General features: G+C 53.6%; 1 protein-coding gene across 35 annotated transcripts in view; it reads left to right on the top strand.

The window, feature by feature from the left end:
* ABLIM2 (actin binding LIM protein family member 2) overlaps window positions 1-14169 on the top strand; it is a 142469-nt gene that overhangs the window by 49897 nt on the left and 78403 nt on the right. For all 35 annotated transcript variants that reach the window (XR_013366367.1, XR_013366426.1, XR_013366400.1 and 32 more), the window contains exons 4-5: window positions 4935-5050; window positions 12850-12976. Coding sequence is in view for 4 of the 35 variants with exons in the window: in XM_077875246.1 (XP_077731372.1) it covers window positions 4935-5050; window positions 12850-12976 (243 nt within the window). In the remaining 31 variants the exon portion in view is untranslated. The remainder of the gene's footprint in view (window positions 1-4934; window positions 5051-12849; window positions 12977-14169) is intronic.

The following is a 14169-nucleotide window of genomic DNA, read 5'->3' as shown; positions in this document are numbered from 1 at the left end:
CAGCTCTCAGCAACATAGCATAGGCAGTGCCCAGCATCCAATCAAATATTACTAGTCATAAAAGCTGGGAAAGGAGACCCAAAGCCAGAAGACAAGCCAGTCAATAGCAGTAGACCCATAAATGAGTGTGTTGTGAAACCAACAGATGGTGGCTTTGAAACAGTACTGAAAATGTGCTTAGGTGTTTAAAGGAAAATGTCAATGCACATAGAAGTCTCACAGAAGGTATAAAAAGAAGTCAAATGGACTTTCTGGAAAGTACAGTTTCTGAGATGAAAAATCCCTTCAAAGAAATTAGCAGTAGATTAGGTATTGCAGACGAAAGGCTTGGTGAACCTGAAGACATAACAACAGAAACTCTTCAGGCTAAAGTGAAAAGACGGAAAAGACTAGAAAACATGAAGACAGATTCAGCTATCTGTGGATCAAGGATCTTTCTATCTGTTTGGATTGGGAAGGGGAGACCCCCAAGGTAGGGAAGGCCAAATAATTGAAGAAATAATGGCTGAAAAATTTCCAAACTTGATGAAACTATAAACCCACGGATCCAGGCATCTTGATGAACCTCAAGCAGAATAAACACAATAGAATCCTACTAAGTCCATCATAATAAAATTTCTGAAAATAGTAATAAGAAATCTAACAAAAAGCAAGAAAAAAGACCCACATCATATACAGTGGAATGGAAGAATTATTGCAGACCTCTCACCTGAAACTATGCACCATAGAAGATAGTGGAATGGCATCTTTAAGGAGTTACAGGAAAAAAATCAAACAATTCCATACCAAGCCAAAAGAAAGAAAGAGGAAGAAAGAAGAAAGAGAAAGAAGAAAGAAAGAAAGAAAGAAAGAAAGAAAGAAAGAAAGAAAGAAAGAAAGAAAGAAAGAAGAAAGAAAGAAAGAAAGAAGAGAGAGAGAGAGAAAGAAAAAGAAAGAAGAAAGATAAAGAAAAAGAAAAGAAGGAAGAAAAGAAAAGGGCTTTCAAAAAACGAAGACAAGACCTCTAAAGAGTAAAGGGTTTCTGTTTTGGGTTGATGAGAAAGTACTCAAATTGATTGTGGGGACATGTGCACAAGTCTGAATACACTAGAAACTAATGAATTATAGGTATTGAATGGCATGAATATTATATACAGGCACACCTCATTTTGTTGCACTTCACTTTATTGTGCTTTGCATATACTGTACTTTTTACAGATTGAAGGTTCATGGTAACCCTGCATTGAGCAAGTGTGTTGGTGCCATTTTCTGACAGAATTTTCTCACTTTGGGTCTCTGTCACCTTTTGGTAACTCTTGCAATATGTCAAACTTTTTTATGATTATATTGTCTGATCTGTGGTCAGGTTACAACTTGCTGAAAGTTCAGATGATGGTTAGTATTTTTTATTAAGGTATGTGCTTTATTGCTTTAGTTTTTAGACTTAGTGCTATTGCATGTTTAATAGACTACAGTGTAAACATTACTTTTCTATGCACGAGGAAACCAGAAGATCCATTTGACTTGCTTTCTTGCAATATTTGCTTTATTGCAGTGTTCTGGAACTGAACCCTCAGTATCTCCAAGATGTATGTGATTAAAATAACATGAATAAATGTGTTCCCCCCTGCAAAAAAAAAATAAAAGCAAAATAAAAACTTCTGTAGACACACAAAAGCTAAGAGAACTTGTTGCCAGCACACTTACGTGACAGTAAAGCTAGAGGAAGAAAAATGATGTCAAAAGACATCAGCAAAGTATAGAGGCAAGCCATCAGCTGGTAGATAAGGTACATCTGCTGAGGGACTGGCATCCAAAATATATAAAGAACTTCTACAAGTCAGCAATGAGAAGATAAATAAGAACCCTATTAAAAAATAGGCAGAAGAGTTTAACAGACACTCCACAAAAGAATACACATGAATGACCATAAGCACATGCAACAGGGCCGATTAAAAGGATAAAATACCATCACCCATCCACTGGACTGGCTAAAGCTAAAATGGTGGGTAATGACAAGTGTTGGTGAGGATATGAAGCTGAAGCAATGATCATGTATGGCCGGGGGAATGCAAAGTGGTACAACCTATCTGGAAATCAGTGTGTCAGTTTGTTGTAACGTTGAACACAGAGTTAGCATATGGCCCAGTGGTTCCATTCCTAGGTATGTACCCAAGAGAAGTGGAAGCACATGTCTACCTAAAGAGTTGTCACCAAACGTTCTTAGCAGTTTTATTTGTAAGAGCCCCCAACTGGAAAGAACCCAAATATCCTTCAACAGTGAGTGGAATCTTGTTGTCCCTCATCTGTCCAGTGGAGCACCACTGTGCCACAGTAACAAGGGCCAAACTAATGATGTATGCAGTGCAAGGGACAGGATGCTGAACCAGCCATCAAAGACTACCTACTGTGTGGTTCCATGTGTATGCAGTTCCAGAAAAGACATATCCCATCCACAGTGACAGAGTGCCCATCATGGTTGCCTGGGGCCAAGGGTGCTAGTGGGAAGTGATTATAGACAGTCACAGGGGACTGTTTGCAGTGGACAGAATGTCCCATATCATGACTATGATGATGAAAACATGAATGCATGCATTTGTCAAAGTATATTTCAATAAAGTTGAACTAAGAAAATAATAACTACCATTTATTCAGCCTCTCCTGGTCCCAGGCAGTATGCCAGAGCTTTCCATGCAGTTTGTCTGATGGATGGATGAATACATGGATGGATAGATGGAAGGATGGATGGATGGATGGATGGATGGATGAATAGATGGATGATGCATGGATGGAGAGAGGGATTGATGAATAAGTGGATGATGCATGGATGGATACATGCATGGATGGATGCATGGATGAATGGATGGATGGATGGATGGATGGATGGATGGATGGAGTGATGGAGTGATGGAGTGATGAATAACAATCCCATGACACAGGTATTATCAGTCCCACTTTACAGGTGAGAAACAGGACTCAGATGGGGTAAGTAACTTGCTCAGGGTCACATAGCCAGAGACCCTGTCAGTGCACATGCAGCTAAGGTGAGGAACCCCACTCTATCCCAACACCCCACATTACCAGGCCAGCTGTAGGACTCTAGGAAGAGAGCAGCAGAGCACAGCACTGGCCACAAGTGACACAGCACAAGGCATCAGTTGCAAAGGCTCCCTGCCCCAAGAAGCTAGGTCTGCAGGGCTGTCTCACAAGCCTGCGGAGATGGCCAGCTCAGTCTCTATTCGTCCTTGGTCTCCAAGAGAAGGGACTGGCCCACTGGGGGCCCCAGAACACACCAGCTGAATGAACGCCAGCCGTACGTGAGGGGGGGGCTATGGCAGTCTCCGTTGGGGGGAGACATGCTGCAGGGCTGGGGCTGGCCTGGGGCTGGTGTGACCAGGCAGGCTATGTGAGGAGGCCAGGCAGGAGGGGGTGCTGAATTAGGCCCCCTGGGTGCCTTCAGTCATTCTCTTGTTCACTCACTCATTCACTCTAGCAAGGTGTACCTCTTGAGCACAAGGGATATGCCATGGATTTCCCAGCCCTGAGAAGGCAGCGGGGAGACTCTGCCTCCTGGGGCCTGTGTGGATGTCCTCCCCACCCCTGCAGCCCCCTCCAGACACATTCAGCTCCACAGATAATTCTGGACCTTCCAGAAGCCCTTTGGGGGAACCATTAGGAGAGCATTGAACTCTGGGTTTCTGAGGTCAGAAGCTCCTGGGTTCACTGCTCCACCCTCAGGGGCAAGGCCAGGGTTTGTATGCAGCAAGTGCTCAAGGCTTTAAGCAGTGGCAAAGGCATATCCTGGTTGAGAGAATTCTGCAGGCTACTGCTCCAGAGCACAGGTTGTTTGGTCAGCCTGAGCTGAGGAAGGAAAGTGGCCCAGGGCTGCCGATTGCTCAGTGGCAGCAGGTGGCCAGGATGGACGTGGGCAGGACACTGAAGTCTGTCTTCCTGCCCCTGGTGGCAGGTGGCCTGTCCCTCACTTGCCAGAGAGCAGCCAGTTTGCCCATCTCCCAGGCACCAGAGAGGAAGTCCTTGGTGCAGGAAGGCTAGCTGGCTCTCTGCAACCCAGAGCTGTGACCTATCTTGCACCAGGTCTGGGACTTGCTCTGGATGCAGAATTTCAGTGAGCGCAAAAAAAAAAAATAAAAAATAAAAAATAAAATAAAATTATAATAATAATAATTTTTTTAAAAATCAACAATCAAGGTAAATGATAATGTGATATTTTAAAACATTAAAAATCAGTGCAGCAAAATCCATACTGAGCAAAATGCTAAATTTAAATAAAGATGGGATAAAATGTACAGTACCTTGGTGTCTGGTGCTTATACAAGCTGCTAACATCTTAAAGACTAGACTAGGTAGGTAAATCATGGGGCTTCGGAGCCTGACAGGTCTTGGTTTGACTCTGGTTCTGACATGCCTCGGCTGTGTGTCCTTGGAAAGTTAACTCTCCTCTCTGAACTTCAGTGTTCTCACCTATAGAGAAAAAAGATGAAGCAAATTCCAGCTTAGACAAATGCCCTACAGTTATTAAATGAAGCATGCCTGCGAGGTATCTATCGTAATATTTGGCTCCTGGCACATAGTAGTTGCTCAATAAATGCTAGCCATTGCCATTGCTGTTAAACTGATATGGACAAAGCATCCTGGGTGGTCAGAGGAGGCAGGGTTGAATGGAGGAGGGGGCGGTTGAGGCTGCCTGGTCGGTTGCCGCGTGCCAAGCACGGCGCCGGCCCTCGCTGCTCCCGGCCAGGGCGCTGCATGCACCTGTCTGTGCAGAGGGATCACATGGTGGGAGCACCGCGGTGCCCGGATGGGGGGGTCCTGCGTCCTCCGCCTGCGACGCCTGTCTCCAGGAGGCCCCCGGGGAGGCGGTGGTATACGGGGGGGCCCCAGGAGAAGAGCCAGAGGCAATCCTGGCTGGTCACACACTCACTCTCTTGTTTCAGATTGCCTTTCCCGCCGGGGGACCGAGTGACTTTCAACGGGAAGGAATGCATGTGCCAGAAGTGCTCCCTGCCCAAGACAGCGGGCAGCAGTGCGTACCTGTCCCAGGGCCTCTGGAGTAAGTGGGCACTGAGCGGCGTGGCGGGTGGGGGTGGGGTGGAAGCTGCCTTCCGCGGGGCCCGGGGAGGGGCCTGACCACACAGACACAGACCAGAAGGGGTGGGAGTGAAGGGTAGCTGTGGACAAACTCAGGACGGGAGCAAGGGACAGAAGGTCTCTGGGGGGCTGTGCCCTCCAGCCTGCCTCCTCCAGGAAGCCTCCCGGGGCCTGGGCGGATGTCCTCTCCACCCCTGCAGCCCCCTCCAGACACATTCAGCTCCACAGATAATTCTAGACCTTCCAGAAGCCCTTTAGGGGAACCATTAGGAGAGCATCGAACTCTGGGCTTCTGAGGTCAGGAGCTCCTGGGTTCACTGCTCCACCCCCAGGGGCAAGGCCAGGGTTTGTATGCAGCAGGTGCTCAAAAGATGCTTGTTGGAGGCAAAAGCAGACTATGAGGGAACAAATGTGTGCAGAGGTGTCACTGAGGGTGCAGGGCAGCAGGAGTGCAAGGCGGGGCAGGCAGGTGCTGCGTCCACGACTCTCGGGGCCAGATGTGGGACGCGGGGACTGGGAAGGGGGCCCAGCGCTCCAGCACCCGCCGCAGCCAGGCTCCCCGGGGAGACATGGAGTTTCAGAGCCCACCCCGCGTGCCGTGGTCACTGAGGTCGCGCCCTCCTCCCGACAGCGGAGGGCTTCCTGTTGACTTCCAGAGCCAGCCTCTCGCTCAGGGTTCAGTCTCTCTCCCCCGTGAAGCACCTTCTTCCCACCCGCCCACCTCATCTGCCGCTTTGGAAGTCTCTCCAGAGGAGCTTGCACCTGCAGCCTTCTAGAAGCTCCGAGCTGGCCTTGGGGTCCGGCAGTGGTTTTACTCTGTGAAAGGAGGTGAAGCCCTGATTCCCTGGGGAGGCAAGCTAGCCGCAGTGCCAGCTGGGGAGGCTGCTGCTTTGGGGCTTGCTGGGAGAGTCCTCTCCCACTGAGGTCTGGACTCATTGAACTTCTGAGGATTTGCTTCATACATAATCAATACTATTATAATTAAATCTGAAAGAGTAGGCAAAAACTCTAACAAGTAAAAATAAAAAAGGGGGTGAGATGAGTTTTTTGTTTGTTTTTTTATTTTATTTATTCAGGAGAGACGCAAAGAGGCAGAGACACAGGCAGAGGGAGAAGCAGGCTCCATGCAGGGAGCCCGATGTGGGACTTGATCCCGGGACTCTGGGTTCACGCCCTGGGCCGAAGACAGACACTCAACCACTGAGCCACCCAGGCATCCCAAGATGAGTTTGAACAGTGTGCCCAGAGCTCCCTGGCAGCCAGAGTGAGAAAGGAAATATGCCTGAACCCAGATTCATTGATAGTTTTTTGAGAGTCTTAAAAGACTGCTCTTTCCAAGTGTACATTTGTTTTAAAATACCAAATTTACAGAGTGCCTGGGTGGCTCAGTTGGTGAAGCATCTAGCTTCGGCTCAGGTCATGATCTCAGGGTCCTGGGATTGAGCCCCGTGTCGGGCTCCACACTTAGTGAGGAGCCTGCTTCTCCTTCTCCTTCTGACCCCAATCCTGCTGGTGCTCTGTCTCTCTCAAATAAATAAAATATTTAAAAAATTTAATACCAAATGTACATTTCCAGAGAACAAATGCTCCCCTATCAGACCCCCTAGGTGGTCTGATAATGCAAGTGGCCCCTCTTCCGGCCCACGGTGAGACTGTCCAGCTTAGAACCTCTGCTGTGCCTAGAAAGTGTAGACATTCGTTACCAGCTCTTGGTTCCTGTGTGGATGTCTGCAGAGTCTTCCTAATTCCTGCTGTGCCCGGAGCAGCCCCGCCGGCCAGGAAGCCTCTCCTCTTCTGCAGAGGCCCTGAGTCTGGTGGGGAGATGGACGTGTGCCGGGTGCCCAGCGTCCAGCCAGGGGGTGGTGCGCCTGGGGCTGGGGCTAGGGCCTTCAGACCTCGAAGCAGGGGACGCTGTGACCACATGGAGGAGGTGGCCTTTGTTCTGAAACTTGAAACCGAGGGTCACGTAGGTGGGCATTAAAGGGAAGGGACCACAGAACGGAGAACATGGAGTGTGCTGTGGGCAACTCGCAGGCCCTTGTCAGTGGACGGGGGCGGGGGTGCTGCTGTGTGCGGACAGGAACAGAAGGAAGCGGGAGAGATGGAAACCCTATGGCAAAGCCAGGCCAAGGAGTCCCGGGTGCGTCCCGGAGGCAGTGAGAGCCGTAGATGGCTGTTGAGCGAGGGCTGCTGGGAAGAACCTGGGCGGCCCTGTAATTTGCCTGCAGGTTTCAGGGCTTGGGGGCAGGTGGGGGCTGCTGCCTCTGCAGTTAGGGGGGAAGGAGCAGCTGTTGGGGTAGGAGTTCAGCTGGAGTTCTGGTCCTGAGCATCCCTCAGTGTCTCTCTTCCACTCTCTGGCCGGAGCCTGTTGCTTAGTAACAAGATAAGTGCTTCACGCTGCTGGACGCCCACGCCATTCCATCCCTGAAGGAGCTCAGCCCTCCTCCTGAGGCTTGCACGACAGCTCCCGCCCTGCCTGGAGGAGGGTCTTCTCCCCAAGGGCGGGGAGCTTTCTGCTTCTCCTCCAGGCTCTCCTTCCCCAGGCTCCCCTTCCCCAGGCTCCCCTTCCCCGGACCCCCCAGCTCTGAGCTGCTTGCTGGTCTAGCTGTCCCAGGGCAGCCCTCCCAGGGGCCTGACGCCAGGCCATGTCCCTTCTCTGGGCCTTGAGACTGGGGGTGCGTTCAGAAGTGGGTGTGGGCAGTGTCTGGGGTAGGGCAGGAGGAGGTGGGACCTCGGGGACGCGGAGTGGGGAGCAGCTCTCTGGGGCCTGGTCTTGGGTTTGGCCACGCATTTCCCCACCTACCCTGGGTCTGGGCTTCCCATACTGGGGCTCAGCCCTACCAGGGCATAGAGGGCTTCACATCTAGAACCTGGGGTCACACTAGAGCTGGGGACACTGGAGCTGGGGTCTGGAGGCCCCGCACCTGAGCCCTCAGCAGAAAGGGATGCCTGCCCTCTGAGATGTCTGGTCTGTGGCCTTTGGAGCTTCTGTGTCTGCTTCCCTGAGAGAGGCTGCCCTGGAGCCCCAGCCCCCTCGCTGGCCCATCCTGCCTGGGAAATGGGACAGTGAGGCTGTGAGGTTATATGCCTTGTGGGGTACAGTGACTGCCGTGTGGGTGTACCTGCCTTATAGGGTGCAGACACCCTGTGGGGTACAGTTGCCCTGTTGGGTGCTGTGCCTAAATTGCAGGGTGCTATGGCTGACTTGTGGGGCACACCTGCCTTATGGGTGGTGTGGCAGCCTTATAGGGTGCATCTGCTTTGTGGGGTGCTGTGGCTGCCCTGTGGGGTGCTGTGGCTACCTTGTGGGGTGCACCTGCCCTGTGGGGTGCCACGGCCCCCAAGAGCCAACACCCAACCCTGGCCACCATTGGGCCGTGCACCTCATGCCCTCGTGTTGCCATCAGGGGTGGGTGTCCCCGGTTTAGCCCAGAGTTCCGGTGTGTGGGGTGCACGTGAATGTGCTTTCTCTCTGCCAGCTGCTGCTCCAAGCTCTTCCGCTCAGTTTGGGGCTTTCAGAGAAATGACAGGGCTCGCTCATCACTTGTTAGCATTTTCACCCTTTAGACCTTGGTAGGCTCCATGCTTTCCAAAGTCAATCTCAATTGGACTCAGAGCCAGAGTCCTTCAGTCCTTCCCTGCTCCCCAGCCTGGTTTGACCTGGGGGGAGAGGAGGGGCGAGGGTGCATCTGACCCACCCTAGTTCACAGCTAGAGTTCAAAGAGGCCGCCCCGCATGTCCTATGTCCCACGTAAGTTAGCGGCAGAGCTGGTGATCCCATGCCATGTCTGCTGGAGGAGGGAGCAAACAGGAGACTATGGAACTTTCTAGAAGGGTCATGCTGGGGCAGCGGCCCAGGCTCACCCCCATTGCTGTGATGGCAGAGCCAAGCCAGGGTGTGTGGGTGAGTGGGTGGCCAGCTGTGGCCCTTCCCGGCGACCTCTGCCTCCCTCCAGGATATCCCCTCCCTCGGCTGACGACTGCTGTTGTCAGGACTCGTCACACAAGATTCTGTGCTGTCGTCGACAAAGCCCTGCATAGCTATGCTTAGCTCCAGTTGTGTTTAGAAAGTGATGATTGCTGTTTTCATGACCATGGTCCTCCGTGCAGGTTGCTCTTGCGTCTGAGCTCGGGCCTTGCTGTTGGTAGGATTCTGCTCACTGGGGGAGTGCGGGGCTGGGGCCGGTGTCAGGTCCACACCTCCCTGCAGCTGCAGCTGGCACGCTCACCTGCAGCCTCTGGGCCCTCCCCTGGCACCGGGCGGGAGGCAGAGGGTCCTGTTGGAGAGACGTCTTCGGATGGCTTCCCGCGGGGCATCGGGCCACCGGGTCTTCCTGTCATGACAACAGCATCGGCCTCGGTGCATAGAGTCAGTTGTCAGACACACCGCGGGCCTGTGGCTGTTAGCTCTCCTGAGCCTCCGAACAAGAATGGGAGCCCGGACCACCATCGCCCCCGGAAAAATGCATCCCCACTGTGCTGGGCAGAGACGAGAAGTGACGTGCCCACAGTCACACAGTTGGTGAGGGCAGCCTGGCCCCAAGGGCCCTGTGTCTAACCGTGTCCACCCCGCCTCCCGCCAGCCCTGGCACAGCGCGGTGTGACATGCCCCTGCTTTGTCCATTTAGGAGAAGCACTAGGCTCCGAGCCGGGCTTCTCGTCTGGCGCTGTTGATAGTTGGGGCCAGATGATTCTTTGCTGTGGGACCGTCCCGCACGTTGGAAGATATTGAGCAGCGTGCCGAGCCTCGGCCCCCAGGTGCCTGGAGCGTGCCCCCTCTGGTTGTGACAATCAGAAGTGTCTCCAGACATGGCCAAATGCCCCCCGGGGAGCACAGCCATCCTTGGTTGAGAGGCAGTGACCTGGAGCTTACAGAGTGAGCCCGCACTCGAAGCCGGCTGGCTCGAATCCAGAACGGGCAAGTTGCATGGTCTGTGCTGCTGGGGGGCCAGTGGAGGTAGTGGGTTGGGGATGGGGTCTGGATGGGGTCTGGATGCCTCCCGGACTTGAGAGGAGAGGGCACTCTCTGGGTCCCCGTCATTCATTCACGCATGCATGCATGCATTTGCCAAGTGTCGGAGCTACCAGCCCACGCTGGGCCCCAGAGGTCCCCAGATGAACAGGCCGCCCTCCAGCCTTGAGGCCCTGGATCTCGAATGTGGGTCTTCAAGTGTTTTCCAAAGTTGTGTGTGAATTTGAACTCTGTGATAATTTAGGAAAGCCAGAGCTTGACCAACAGTTTTGTGGGCGTCAAATATTTTTTTTTATAAATTTATTTGTTATTGGTGTTCAATTTGCCAACATACAGAATAACACCCAGGGCTCATCCTGTCAAGTGTCCCCCTCAGTACCCATCACCCAGTCACCCCTGCCCCCTGCCCACCTCCCCCTCCACCACCCCCAATTCGTTTCCCAGAGTTAGGAGTCTCTCATGTTCTGTCTCCCTTTCTGATATTTCCCACTCATTTTTTCTCCTTTCCCTTTATTCCCTTTCACTATTTTTTATATTCCCCAAATGAATGAGACCATATAATGTTTGTCCTTCTCCGACTGACTTACTTCACTCAGCATAATACCCTCCAGTTCCATCCACGTTGAAGCAAATGGTGGGTATTTGTCATTTCTAATGGCTGAGTAATATTCCATTGTATACATAGACCACATCTTCTTTATCCACTCATCTTTCGATGGACACCGAGGCTCCTTCCACAGTTCGGCTATTGTGGACATTGCTGCTAGAAACATCGGGGTGCAGGTGTCCCGGTGTTTCGTTGCATCTGAATCTTTGGGGTAAATCCCCAGCAGTGCAATTGCTGGGTCGTAGGGCAGGTCTATTTTTAACTGTTTGAGGAACCTCCACACAGTTTCCCAGAGTGGCTGCACCAGGTCACGTTCCCACCAACAGTGCAGGAGGGTTCCCTTTTCTCCGCATCCTCTCCAACATTTGTGGTTTCCTGCCTTGTTAATTTTCCCATTCTCACTGGTGTGAGGTGGTATCTCATTGTGGTTTTGATTTGTATTTCCCTGATGGACAGTGATGCGGAGCATTTCCTCATGTGCGTGTTGGCCATGTCTATGTCTTCCTCTGTGAGATTTCTGTTCATGTGCGTCAAATATTTTTTATTCTTCAAACAACACGACGCTGCTATCTGCCAAGGTGAGAGTAGCACCTGTGAAGCCCCTGCCGTGCACCCCCTGGAGCTCCGTCCCTTTCTGTCCTGGTGGGCGGCACCCTCTTGTGCCGGCATGGCCTGTGTGGTCTTTCTGTTTTGCCATTTAATGGCATTGCTCCACCCCACAAGTGAGGAAACAGGGACCCCAAAGAGTACAGAGCTTGGCTCTAGTGTGACCCCGTGAGTGGTGGGGGCCAGGGTTGGTAGCCAGGCCTGTTGGGCCACATTCTTTCATTTTGAGTAGCAGGGTCCCTGCTCCCCTTGCCTGCCCCTAGGCTGAGCCCAGGACTGTTAGGCTGCTCTGCTCAGGGGCTCCTGCTGGCTGTGGGGGCGATTTGCCAGATGACTTCTCCTTGGCTCTGCTCTTCAGGACACTGCAGGGCTCCCCAAGGCCTTGCCTGTCCTGCCCCCAACACACGCAGACACACACACACGTGCTCACAGCCACAGGGACATGCTCACACACAGATGCATATTCACACAGACACACACATAGGCACACTCATACAAGGACACACATTCATGCAGGAACACAGAGACGCATTCACAGGGATGCACACACACACAGACACACATACATGAACGGTCTCGATCACCCACAGACACACACATTCACACAAAGGCACTGGTGCATGCACACACAACACACTCACACAGGTGCACCTGGGCCAGTCATGCTGCCGGTCTCTGCACCCGAGGTTCCCCTGTCCTGCTCCACCCCGTCATCCTTCGGCACCGGTGACACTGGCTGTGGGGGCCCTGGGGTGACCGCCCACGGTTGGAAGGCAGGATCCAGAGGCCCAAGTGTGAAGGAGAGGGCCTGGGTCCCAGGGGCCATTGAGCAGGGGTGGGCACACTGTAGTGGGGAGCAGAGGAGGTGTGGGGACACCAGGCAGGGGCTCAGACCAGGTGGGGACCACAGAATGCAGAACACATGTCACCTGTGGGTGGTTTGCCAAGGGGAGGACTCCCCAAGGCTGACTGCCTGGGGCCTGGCTGGGACTTGGACTGAGACTGGGAGCAGGGACTCGGGTTGGGGACTGGCAGGCTGTGTCTGGGATGCAGCACAGATGGTCGAAGAAGGAGATCCAGATGAGTGGGCCAGGAGGGCTTCCTGGGAGAGGCATCCAGGCAGGCGAGAGCCCAGAGGAAGGAGTGGCAGGGGGTGGCAGCCCAGACCTCTCTTGGGTGGGCACATCGGTTGGGTCAGTTAGGCTCACAGTCTACTTGTGGACAGAGGAGGACAGGTGGGGGCCCCCAGGCCTGCTGCCCCCCGTCCAGGCGGCCGCCACCCTACAGTGTGCTCCTGTTTGAAGACACCCCTGCTATCCTGGCTTGGCGCCCATCCTCTGTCAGCTCTGGGCCCAGGCTGCATGCAATTGGTGCTCAATGTGTGCAGGGATGAAGTTTGTGATTTGTTTCCTACGTGTTCACAGCAGCCGGCATGTCACGGGGTCCCTGCAGCACACCCAGCCGGATAGTCCCCTCTGTCCCCCCCCACAGGCTGGCGCTGCACACTTCTGTGCCTGGAGACCCAGCAGTGCAGGCGCCCACAACGACGATGTCTGTGTCCTGTGCTTTCTTCCAGGTTGTGGAGGCTGCGGCGCAGAAATAAAAAATGGTCAGTCCCTAGTGGCTTTGGACAAACACTGGCATTTGGGCTGTTTTAAGTGTGAGACGTGCGGGAAGCAGCTCGATGCGGAGTACATCAGCAAGTGAGTGGCGGGGTCCTCCCATGTGAGCCTGCTCCGTCCGTCCCCCTGCAGCCACTCCTGTCCTGTCCCCCGTGTGGCCTCAGGGCCCTGCATGTTTGACTCCCAGCCTGGCATCTCCTCCCACCAGCCTTGCTTCCCTAGTGTGGCCTGCAGAGACCTCAGCTCCATTTCTACGGATTGAAACAGACAGTGCCCCCCGCCCTTGCCCATCCATGGGGGTCACCCTCCCGTGGCACCTGGGTCACCTGCAGAATGTGCATTGGATGCCAGCTGATTCCAGCAGCAGGAGTGGGGGGGACAGATGTGATGACTCAGTCCCAACTCCAACTTTTGCAGTGCTTGACCATCGGGCAGCCCCCCGCCCCACCAACCTTGTGTCCCCAACCCCAGATGTGACGGCTGGTTTGAGTGGGGGGTCGGAGGGCACGTGTCCTCAGAAGGCAGTGCAAACGGAGCCTCTGGAAGGACTTAGCCCTGAGCAGGAGTGGCTGGTTTGCCGGGAAGGGGTGCATTTCATTCCCTGGGGTCAGGGGCCTTGAGTCAGGGAAGCCGCCCTGTGGCACAGGGTTAGGGGGTGAGCTGAAGTGTGCAGAGCAGGCTCCTTCCTGCAAGTTTGAGGGCTCCGGGCAGCTAGTGTGGGAGACCCTGCTGGTTCTCGATGCCCGAGGGAGCAGAAGTATCCCAGGAACTGGCTGTACAATAGAACGGCACAGGATGAAACCTGCACGCACATGCACACACGCACACTCACACAGGCAGGAGTACACATCACACCCGGGGAATCCAGAGGAGGTCGCCGATGTGCCCCCACCCATCCCCTGGCTGCACTCGTACCATCGTACCCTCGCTGTGCCCGAGGTCACTCACAGGGGAAATGGGGTGAAGGGAGTGTGGGGTCTCTCTGTCTTGTGTCTCCACCACTACGTGTGGAGTCATGGAGTCCACATGTTTTCAGTGAAAGTCCCCAAGCCAGGACGGACCTCTGTCTAGGCCGGATCAGGCTGGGGGAGGTACTGGCCGTTCCTCTGTCACAGTGAAGGAAAGGGGGGCGTGACTCCCATGAAGGCAGCCCTGGGAGACAGAGCACTTTAAAGTAAAGTAAGACCTGCCCAGCCCCCAGGGCGCTCGCTGGTAGCTCACCCACACGGCTCGCCTGTCACTCAGCAGCCTCCAGAATGGTCCCAGAATTGACA

The sequence above is a fragment of the Canis aureus genome, chromosome 2 (genome assembly GCF_053574225.1).
Source record: "Canis aureus isolate CA01 chromosome 2, VMU_Caureus_v.1.0, whole genome shotgun sequence".
Classification (NCBI taxonomy): domain Eukaryota; kingdom Metazoa; phylum Chordata; class Mammalia; order Carnivora; family Canidae; genus Canis; species Canis aureus.
The sequence above is the reverse complement of the archived record's forward strand: the minus strand, read 5'-3'. Positions and strand labels throughout refer to the sequence as shown.